This window comes from Helobdella robusta, assembly GCF_000326865.2.
Source record: "Helobdella robusta unplaced genomic scaffold HELROscaffold_81, whole genome shotgun sequence".
NCBI classification, from domain to species: Eukaryota; Metazoa; Annelida; class Clitellata; order Rhynchobdellida; family Glossiphoniidae; genus Helobdella; species Helobdella robusta.
This window is the reverse complement of record NW_008705469.1, coordinates 226,387-238,280: the sequence shown is the minus strand read 5'-3', so window position 1 is coordinate 238,280 and position 11,894 is coordinate 226,387. Positions and strand designations below refer to the sequence as shown.

Genomic DNA, 11,894 nt, shown 5'->3' with positions numbered 1-11,894 from the left:
TTAATTAACTTTTGTATCTTTGCATTGTAGTCTATTATTAATACTATGGTAAGTGATAAAACAGAGAAGTAAACATTTCGCTTGTTAAAATTTTACTATATAAATGTCTAAGCACAAAGAGCGAGAACATTTTAGTGATGAAAAATTTAAAAAGTACAAAATGGACAAAGGAGAAAATCAAATTTTTCGCACGTTGTCGGTGGGTCTGTTCAGTCCGAGGCTGGACGATGAAAGCGTCAAAGCGATCATTTACAAAGAGTTCCGGAAATTCGGCGAGTACATGATATGCGTCATGAAGAACCCCATCGGATTGAAATTCGCCCACACCCAGTTCAGATACTACGAGGACGCCATGAACGTCAGGCTGGCCTACAAGAACAAAGACTTAGATTTCGAACCTGGCATCTGCGTGGACATCGTCAACGACGAGTATACCAGAGAAAAAAAGTTGTACCCACCGCCGGGAATCAGATCTTCGCCGCCTATCATTCCCGGAAAGATGGATTATAGACACAAAGATTTTCCATTAAATCCCGACATGCCAACAATGAAAAATTCATACAGAAATGACAAGCATTTTCATTTTCATGATGATTCAGATGAGAAGAATGCTACAAGAACCTTGTTCATAGGCAACTTGGATTACGAGATAACTGCAGAAGAGTTGGCCACTATATTTGGCAGGTATGGCATAGTTGAGGACATTGATATTAAACGGTCGACACTGCAAATGCACAGCAGCGTGTATGCCTTCATTAGATTTGTGAATTTAGAAATGGCAAGAAGAGCCAAAGCAGAAATGTCGGGGCAATATATCAGAAAATTTCAGTGTCGCATAGGGTACGGCAAACATGTTCCTTCAAATTGCTTGTGGGTTGGAGGTCTTGGTCCCCAGACTACAAGAGAAGATCTTGACAAATGTTTTGGCAGTTTCAATCCGCTGAAGGTTGAATGGTCACCAGGGAGGTATTATGCATATATAATCTTTGGATCTCTTGAGCAGGCCACATCTGTGCTGAACACCTTGCAGGGCCACGAGATCAACCCTGGCTGTTTCATTAGGTTGGACTACTCAGATGAAAACCACATAACAATGTTGATGAGTTCACAGAACTTGGCAAAGTCTCAAGATGATAAAGGTAATGTTTCACCTGCCCATATAGTTAATTCCACAGCTTCATCAATGCCGAATGCTGTCAACAGTTCTAATTTAATAACAATAAAAGCTCCGAACAAAGTATTTGACGTCATTCCTCAAAATTTGAAAATTATTTTATCGGAGGTTGATAATTTGAAGAGCCTAGCAAAGAACCTTCAAGTCATCTGGGAAGGGAACCTCGCTGCGAAACTGTCCACCTTCCCCATAAAAATCCACATGCAGTGCGGTCATGTGAAGTTGATCGATGACCTCTTGAAGGGACTGACTACCCTCAAGTTTAACAAACTCTTACAAATCGACAGCCCCACCTTCCCAAGTGTGATAAACTTCATCAACAGTGACGATTCAGAATGCAGTTTACTTTTTGCGGTCTCATCTGAAGAAACAAAACCAGAAAACAGCGAGAACATCAAACCATTCAAATCACTGCTGGCCTATTTGAAGAAAAAACAATCAGTCGGTGTCACTTTACTGCCAGATAACTCATCTCCAGACAAAATAAAAGGAGTGATACATTGGTTTGCACCTGAACTCCACACGAAGGACTTGATTCAAGTTCTATGCCCTAAAATTTCAGAAGACTCATTACTAAAACAAGAATATTTATTTGCTGTGCTAAGCTCTGTGACAATTCAACAATCATAATATTAACTTTTCATTTGTTAAGTTTTATTAACTAAAGTCTGTTTCATGTGATTACATTTGAATGAACAACGAACAGTTTATAAACTTTTAATTTGTTACAGTGAAAAAACAGCTTTAAAATATTTTATTTTGTTACAAGAACATTAACCCATTGTTCTGATTGACTTATTTATTACAACAAATCAAAAAACAAAAAGCTATCAGTTGTGTTATTGGATGTCATTGCTTTATGAGGCCATCTCTGTTGTTGGCATGCTTCTGATGATGTCAGAGTCACCTAGTGTGTGAGGATGAGTTTTACAAATAAATATTAATAATCTAAAAAAGATTGAGAAATGCTACAAATAAGCAGTAAACAAGTTGAAAATTACTCTATACTTTATTTATATAAATTTAAACATTAAACATGAAAATAAAATTTTTTTTTAAATAATTTTTAGTGGATCATTCATTTAATGATCTCTGATCTGACTAACCTGGATCAGTAATACTGAGTGTTGTAACTCTGAAGTATTTTCCGCAAGCAGTCCCTAACTCAATGTTGTTGCCATTGTAATGGTGGACCCCTGTTTTGGCCAACATGGCATAGTACTCGATCTCACTCTTCCTGCAACAACATTAATGGAATAAATGGTAAATTAATTTTTTAGCCAGCAGGTAGTGTAATAGTGATCAGATTTTTTAAGAATGTCTTTTTTTAGCAAATATCAGTAATTTTAGAGCAAACAATTTGCATTAACAATACAATATACAACCTTTCAATAATCTAGCTAATGCCATTGTCGATTTTTTTTAGAGTAAAAACTCCATTCCCAGTTTAAATATTATTCAAAATCTTGTAAAAAATAATGTTTAAAATTAAATTCCTAAAGGACTTCTTCTCAGCAATGTGCTCCGAAGTCAAATTATTATAACAATACATTTATTTATAAAAAACATTGCAATAATATATAATTTTGATTTCAAAAAGCGAATATAGGAAAAAAAGTATTTAAAACTGAAATGAAATAAAATTAAAAATGTGAAATAACTTATCCATCGAAAAACAAATTGGCGATAGTACCTGAGAGGCGGGGTGTTGTTGGCAATGATTACCAATTTCGCCTTTCCCTGCCTCAAAGTTTTCAACGTCTGCTGGTAGCCTAAAAAGTATTTACCACTTTTCATGACGAGAGCCAAGCGAGAGTTGATGCTCTCGATCGCCTTTTTCTGTAAATTTAAAAAAATTAATCGCCATTGAAGCATGAAATATGTTGAAATAGTATTTAAAACATTATTTTTTATACTTACTGTTTTTTTTTGGGCCACCATTTTTATGGATTCAACCAGATGAAAATAGATCCCGCCGATCGCTAACACGAGAAAGAAAGAAAGGACGGCGATGTTGGTAGGAACTAGTTTGTTGTGAAAAATAGGGATGTGCGAGTTGGTTTGATTATTCTTGAAAAATATTAACAGTGACGTCATTTGTAGCACATGATTAATTTTGAAATGAAGTTATTTTGACGAATTAGGCATTTTCAGAATGAAAATAGTTCATCATATCAAGCAAACCATAGAAACATGCATACAAATGCATACAAATGCATCGATTTTAATACAAAAAAGCGATAAATAATATAAAATAAATCAACGACACCAATGACGTTTATATAGCGAATTTAAAAGATATAGAGAACAAAAAAAAATTGAAAAAATTTGTTGTCTTTTTATATTTCTGAACGCTTTGTTAGGAGCTTGTGAATGCATATTGTTATCCATTGTTATGATATTGTTATAAATGTTATTATCTTCTCTCTGTCTCTCTCTCTGTCTCTCTCTCTCTCTCTCTCTCTCCCTCTCTCTCTCTCTCTCTTTCTCTCTTCGCCTGAATAAACACTTTCAAGATGTCCTAACTCAAATAGCTTGAAAATTATAAAGATAATGATTACGACGAAGAAGATGAGCTATTACAAATTAAGCAATTGTAACAGATGCATTTAAGACGTTGACGACGGTGATGATGATGATGGAGACGACGATGATGATGATGATGTTGATGATGATGTTGATGATGAAGACGATGATGATGATGTTTAAGATGTTGATGATGTTTATCTCGATTATAATAATAACGATAATAATGATGGTGGTGGTTATAGTTGGGCTAGTGATTATGTTAATGAAAATTATGTTAATTAGAGAGATGGCGGTGATGATGATGATAAAGATGTTATTCAGGATGATAATGATAGCGATGGGGATGATAACGATCGTTCCGACGAGGAAGACGATGGTGAAGGTGATGATGATAAATTCATAAAACTAAACTGTACATATAATCAATATTTCAAGTGGATGTAAATTTCTCCTAATATGACACACACACGCACGCACACACACACACACCCCACACGTGGAGACATATGTGCACATATGATGACGATGATGACGACGACTACGAAGATTATGGCGATGATGATGATGTAGAAGAAGATAATGATGACGATGACCATTTTGTTGATTAAGATGATAACGATGAATTCAGTTCATATATATACTAACATATTAAATGTAGCCATGCATTCATACATAGATGCATAAACAACATTCACATACATACACAAACAAACACACACACACACGCATACATACATACATACATACACACACACACAGACAGATATGCAGACAGATAAATCATCAGCAGAAATGACATCGAAAGACAATTTAACAATAAAAATACATACATTATACATACACAAGTAGTAGCAGTATATATATATATATATATATATATATATATATATATATATAATATTTATATATATATACTTATACATGCATATATATATATATATTATATATATATATATTGTATGTACTATATATAAGTATATACTATATAAGTGAAATCGTCCAGATCATATCATCTCTTTAAGCAATTTAGTTAGTAACGTTCGAAGTATTTTCAATTTTCGTAGCAATAAAATAAGTAATTATAAGACAGTAATAGTAGAAGTAGTAGAAGTAATTGTAGTGGTAGTAAAGGTAGTAGTAGTAGTAGAAGTTGTAGTAGTAGTAGAAGTTGTAGTAGTAGTAATACTATCAAAAGAGCAGTATCACAAAATATAATGAATTATAGGAAGTGTAATTTTTAAACTCCAGGTTAAACATGTTTTTTTAACGTTGATGATGATAATAATTATCTTGGAGATGATGAAAATGATGTTAATGATGATGATAATTAATATTATTAAAAATTATTACTATTCATATTTAATATTATTATTATCATTTATTGTTATTATATGATTTATAATTATTATGACATAATAATAATTATTAATATTGCTACAATTATAACTTATTATTGTTGTTAATGTGATTGTTGTTGTCTGGTTAGTGACGTCATTGTTATTTTTATTGTTATTATTAATGTTGTTATTATTATTATTTATTGCTTATTTATAATAAATTTCTTTCCTTTGTGAGCCATTGTATGTAACCCATTGTTATCATCTGCACTATAGATTTGTATAGAATAAATTCGAATTTTCATTCATTCAATCAATCAATCAATCAATCAATCAATCAATCAATCAATCATTCCTTCATTCATTCGATCAATCATTTGTTTGTTCGTTCATTCATTCATTCATCTATTCATTCATTTCTTCGCTTAATCCGTCCATTAACTCATTCTACCCTTTATTTATTTATTTGGCAATAAATTGTTTGTTTGTTTACTCACATATATGCATACACACATACATACATAAACACAAACAAACAAACATACAAACACAAACACACAAATATTTCTCGGTTACTGTGTATTACTGATCGCGATATATAGATCTAACTGACCGTCCAGAAAACAGATTAATGGCGATGATGATGACGATGATGATAACGATTGTCATCTTCAACATCTTCGTCATCATCACCCCCATCTAGTGACGGTTATGATGATGATCTTGATCTTTTGTATGTATATCCTGGCCGTAATGCACAAAGAACCGGAAATGACGTCAACGGCATTTATAATCTTTCACACGCACACACTGGCACACACACTCACTCACACGCACACACTGACACACACACCCACTCACACGCACACACACAAAATCAATTTTTTTGTCAAAACTTTATTTAATAAATAAATTTAATTAATCAATAAAATAATTGAGTGAATAAAGTTAAAAGGAGGTATAGCAGGGAAGAAATCTCACAAAAATAAGTTGGAAAAATGCTAAATAGATTCTTAATACTATATTATTATAACTATAATTATTATTTCTATTGCTAGTTATAATTTTCTAAAATAAAAGAAAATAATTTATCACTTGACCTAAAATTATAAGAGTTATAAAAACATTTTTTCTAAATATAAATTCAGCGCTATAAAATCACGATGGCGACGACGTCATAGTCGGCGATGATGACGTCACGGTTGATGATGGTAATGATGGTATAATGTTTGGCGGCGGTGATGATGATGATGATGACGAAACACAAAAAACTTCGTTACTAGCAGACGAACTATTCAATGATAATACATTTGATAGGTTTTGAGAAATTTCGATTGGCCGATGTTGTTGTTGATGATGATGATGAAGTTGTTGTTGATGATGATGATGTTGTTGTTGATGATGATGATGTTGTTGTTGATGATGTTGTTGTTGATGATGATGATGATGTTTAAAAATTGTCAGCTTTCTCCGAATAAATTCCAACAGAACACTAGGGAAATCCATAACTCCATCATAACCTATCATGATGATGATGATGGTAGTGGTGATGGTGATGATGATAGTAATGATGAAGGTGGTGGTAGTAGTGATGATGATGACGAAGGAAGTACTGATAATGATGATACCCGGAAATGGATTGATGTCGATGATGGCGTATCTGCCAGTGGCATTCTCGACGATGACGTCAACCCCGAACAGGTCCAAGCCGAGTCGCAACCTCAGGCAGGCCACCAGCGAACCGATCCTTCCCTCATCCACTACCACTACCACATCCGTCTTTTGGTTCTCATCCATCTGGATGAATGAATGAATGAGTGAGTGAATGAATGAATGAGTGAATGAATGAGTGAATGAATGAGTGAGTGGATGATTGAATGAGTGAGTGGATGATTGAATGATTGAATGAGTGGATGATTGAATAAATGAATAAAGAGTTGGTCAGTCTGGCGATCAGTCAGCCAATTAATCAATCAATCAAGAAAATAGTAGCCAGCCGGTCAGCTAATCAATCAATCAAACAACCAACCAACCAACCAGCCAACCAACCAACCAACCAGCGAACCAACCAACCAACCAACCAACTCACAACATTCAAATAACTAGTCGAATTTGACTTGGAGATATCACTGCTCCTAAAATGAATTGTCTTTGCATCTGTATTCGGTGTTGAATGTGAAATCATCATCATTATTATCATCACCATCACCATCATCACCATCATCATCATCATCATCATCATCATCATCATCATCATCATCATTACTTTCATTGGCGTACAAATTCTTAATTGAAGGCCTAGCAACAACGAAATGCCTGTTGTTGTTGATGAATTTTGTTATCATTATCATCACCATCCTCACCATCATCATAATTCTCACCACCACCACCATCATCATCATAACCTGTCGCCAACTACAAAAACTTTGAACAGTTTGGCGTCGTGGTTAATGAAGTTTTGAAGGACGCACGGGAAGTTAACATCTTCTCGGAGGCCATCCTCATTCATGACTATCATCATCTGTGTGTCATCATCATCATCATCGTCATCATCATCATCATCGTTATCATCATCATCATCGTCAACATCATCATCATGACTAACTTCATCAGGGTGTTGAATGTTCTTCGGCAAGTTATCCATGTTCAAGTGCACTGAGATGCTGGATTTGCAAACTATTTGTTTGTTTGCGTGTGTTTGTTTGCGTGTGTTTGTTTGCGTGTGTATATGTGTTTGTATGTTTGTGTGTGTTTGTATGTTTATGTTATGTTATGTTATCTGCTCTATTGACATTCCTCAGAGAATTGTACAGTGACTAAATGCTTTGTCGAACAAATAACTTATTAACTCTCTTCTGAAATATTTTTCTGGAACAATTTATAATAATGTGTGTGTGTGTGTCTGTATGTGTTTGTGTGTGTGTGCATGTGCGCGTATATCTGTGTAATTTAGCCGCAAGAATAAATGAATAATTAATTCATTTCTTCAACAATCCACCGACCAATAGGAAAGCAGAGATGAAATTTCGTCATGACGTCATCCTCCAGGCTGTCACGTGATTTCAGTTCGACGAATGAGGGAATGAAGAATGGATAAGTGCCTGTTTCGTTGTGACGATGACGACGATGATGACTCGTCATATGTCTCGTTAACATAGCAAAAATAAACAAATAATTATCTCTAACCTCGCCACCACCATCCCTTCCACCCTCATCATCATCACCACCACCATTATATTCATCATCATCATCACTACCATCATCATCACCACCATCAATTTCAATTTTCTGGCATTCTTCGGCGAGTTTGTACTGGGCATTTCTGTCGAAGAGCTTGAAGACGCTGGAGATTGGATCGATGATGAGAACGTCATCTTTGTGGCTGCTGCAGTAGTCCTGTGATTGGTTGGTCGAGTAATTAGTTGATTGGTCGGTAGGTTGGTTGATAGGACGATTGGTTAAAAAACACACACAAACACAGACACACACACACACACACTCAGACACACACACAGACAGACAGACAGAAGACAGGTACTTGAAACATCTGAAGCACATTAACACAGCCATCTTCAACAGTCTTAACAAAGTGGTCGGTCAGTTTGTGAAGAATCAGGTCGAAAGGACCTTGGCTATCTAAATCTTTCTCCAAATCCAACTGGAGTTATGATAGTGATGATGGATGAGAAAAAGACGGAGGTGATAATAATGATGATGATCAAGACAATGATGATGATGATGAAGATGATGATGATGAAGATGATGATGATGAAGATGATGGTAACAACGAATTACCTCCACGCATTCTATGCCAGAATTTCTGAAGAATAATTTCAATATTGAAATAATTTTAAAACTGTCATCATCAGCATCATCACCACCATCATCATCATTAAATTTAATAACTAAATAATATATAAATGTAGAAATAAAATAAATAAATGAATGAATGAATAAATGAACGAACGAATGAGTTATAATATTTATAAATAAATAAATAATTATACCGGCACAATTCAATAAATAACTTAAATCTTATCCTCTTAAACTTCTTCTCTGTCATCCAGTAGCCAATTCTCATCTTCTGTCCATCCATTCTTCCTTTTATGAATAATACAAATAAAAATAATAATTATGCTTATTATTATTATTATCAATAATAACTTTTACAATTTTTAAAATATAAAAATTAAATAAAAGTTAATTTAATAATAATTTATTTTAAACACACAAGTGAGCACATTCCAACAAATGAAGTATTTATATATAATGTGTGCTGGTAGGTTTAAAAACTCAGCAGCGATGTGTATTAATATATATATATTTATATTATATTATAATTATATATTCAATAATGAATACCATGTTTTAAATTTAAAATTTAGACTTATACTATAAATATAAAAGTATATAAAATAAATTATAAAACTATAAAAAAAAGTCTTATAGAGAGGTATTCTACTACCTAAGTTTCGTGAATATGAGAATATAATAAAGTTTTATTAAAATAAAATATTTAGTAATTGTTTATTAGAAATTCAAATATTTTACACTAATTATCAAAGTTGAGAAAATGTTGACATAAAATAAATAAATAAATTATAAACTTTTTTAGTTTAATTTAAATGTTAATCTTTAAATTTTAATGCTTTCTTAATTCTTAAGCTTAACTAACCATTTAATAAGTGGAATTCAATTGCAGTTTAATAAAATTTATTTAAAATAAAATCACTAATAAATGAAAATAAGTCTTCTTTGATATTTATTAATTAAATAATATTAACGACGTTTTAAAAAAATCTTACAGATGAATTTAAATTTAAAAATTCCCCTGCCACTGTTTACAGCCTGAATGGTCGGTCTAATGGGCATCAAGCATGAAAATAATTTGTCTTGCCAGGCAAATTCGTACAAAAACTGTCACAAAAATTTAGTTTAAATCAGTAATTTATCTAAAAAACTGTCTGTAAATTATTTAAAAATCATGTTTTAGTAGATATTTTATCATACATTTACCATATTTTGTCATATTTAAAAAGTTAGAATAGCAAACATGTGCACTAAGACATGACACAAATTATAGTAAAGAGTATAGTTTAATCAATTGCAATGCTAAACTAATTTGCATGCAATATAAACGATCGAATGATTTTTTAAAGGATGAAAAAATGAATGAGTGACTGACTGACTGAAGGAATGAATAAATCAATCAATAAAAGAATTATTGATAGACTGATTGGTTGATTGATTGACCAACCGACGGACCGACCGACTGATTGATTGATTGATTCATTTATTGATTGATGGGCAAATTATCTAATAAAATCATATAATGTTTGCGTGTTCAATCATCATTTGAAAGGAATTTTTAAAAATTAAGTCTTATAAACCGAACAACCAGTGCACGCATTTATTATTATTATTATTATTAAAATAATAATTATAATAATAATTATTATTATTTTATATTGATATAATTATGGTGGATATGAACGAACCAAGCTGTCTCGTTGTTATTGTTAGCAGTGACAGACTCGTTAAGATCAATTATGTTAGCTAGATTGCACTAAAATCCTCATCATCAAAATCGTCACCATCATCATCATCATCACCACCACCACCATCATCATCATCATAATCATCCTCATCATTATCAGATGTGACAACAACAACAACAACAACATCGTAATAATCAACACAAGAAATAAGTAAAACAACTACATCAGCATCAACAACATCGAACTTGCATGCTACTACTTTTACAATTACTACTAGCAATAATAGCGATAGAGCTTTTAAGTTAAGGATTAACAACACTTGGAATAAACTTCTCATTAAATAAACATCACACATATGCAGAGACTATGCTAGGAGAAAGAATAATGACACATCGTACCCACGTGTATGTAGGTGATTGGCGGGAATTCCTTTGCAATTACCTGGTATTCGGGAGTGTATGAGCGTGTGTTTCCTTTTAACCAAACTTTGGAAGAAATGTCTCGAACGATGTTTTATCTCATTAATTGTGTCCGCTAGAAAACACAGAATCACACATTCTGGCGTATTACCAGTTCATATTTTTAAAATAACCAGCATCCTATTTCAAATTTTTACAAAAGATGTCTCATACTCGCAAATTCGCAATTTCAACATACCTTCCTAGCTAAAGTTGGAAACTACAAGCCAAACTTCGATCTTTATTGGGAGTGATTAAGATGACGATTAGATGGGGTTGAGATGATTATTACGACGACGACGACGAGAGCTTCAAGGAAGGTTGACGATGATACATTATTTAGTATCAAATATTTACCCTTGAAGGGCCGCATATGTACTTAAATAGCAAATTTTTGACCCGGGGGAAAATTTTGTTAAGTAGTTTGCCCACCCTGATGAAGACGATGATAACAATGTGGGTAATATTTAACATTATTTCTAAAAAAAACTACCAACAGCAAAATAAATAGACGCTTGGAATTAAATCTAAATTTCTTTTTGATTATTCGCTTGTAATTTGCAATCAAATAAAGATGGAAGGATGGACGAATAAATGGATGAATGAACGAACGAAAAAACGAACGAATGAATGAATAAACAAACAAATGAACGAACGGATGAATGAAGAACGAACGAACGAACGAACAAATGAACGAACGGATGAATGACCACTCATTCTGCCAATTTCACAAATGTCAAATAGTAATAATAATAACAATAATACCACGTAAATATAATTTCAACTGAGTTTAACTCGCGCGCGCAAAAAAACGTCGAAAGCAAATAAAATTCAACAGCTGAAAATTAGCGATTCGCAAATTATTGATCTTCCCGAAATAACTATTTATAATAATAAT

General features: G+C 32.9%; 3 protein-coding genes across 3 annotated transcripts; 1 reads left to right on the top strand and 2 right to left on the bottom strand.

Moving 5' to 3' along the window:
- Window positions 1-160: 160 nt before the first annotated feature.
- HELRODRAFT_182160 (hypothetical protein) lies at window positions 161-1,804 on the top strand (the record flags this gene model as incomplete). Its single annotated transcript, XM_009032462.1, has 1 exon — window positions 161-1,804. The coding sequence occupies one exon, from the start codon at window positions 161-163 to the stop codon at window positions 1,802-1,804; it is 1,644 nt and encodes a 547-aa protein (XP_009030710.1).
- A 227-nt stretch (window positions 1,805-2,031) lies between these two features.
- HELRODRAFT_182159 (hypothetical protein) lies at window positions 2,032-3,115 on the bottom strand (the record flags this gene model as incomplete). Its single annotated transcript, XM_009032461.1, has 4 exons — window positions 2,032-2,081; window positions 2,281-2,411; window positions 2,868-3,013; window positions 3,095-3,115. 4 exons carry the CDS (start codon window positions 3,113-3,115, stop codon window positions 2,032-2,034), a joined length of 348 nt encoding a protein of 115 aa, XP_009030709.1.
- A 2,804-nt stretch (window positions 3,116-5,919) lies between these two features.
- HELRODRAFT_194518 (hypothetical protein) lies at window positions 5,920-9,864 on the bottom strand. The gene is made up of 12 exons (XM_009032460.1): window positions 9,719-9,864; window positions 9,048-9,144; window positions 8,836-8,860; window positions 8,579-8,698; window positions 8,313-8,436; window positions 8,043-8,141; window positions 7,646-7,716; window positions 7,446-7,561; window positions 7,307-7,356; window positions 7,130-7,197; window positions 6,669-6,837; window positions 5,920-6,560 (listed from the first exon to the last, which is right to left on the bottom strand). The coding sequence occupies exons 2-12, from the start codon at window positions 9,134-9,136 to the stop codon at window positions 6,199-6,201; spliced, it is 1,293 nt and encodes a 430-aa protein (XP_009030708.1). The 5' UTR covers window positions 9,137-9,144; window positions 9,719-9,864; the 3' UTR covers window positions 5,920-6,198.
- Window positions 9,865-11,894: the final 2,030 nt, after the last annotated feature.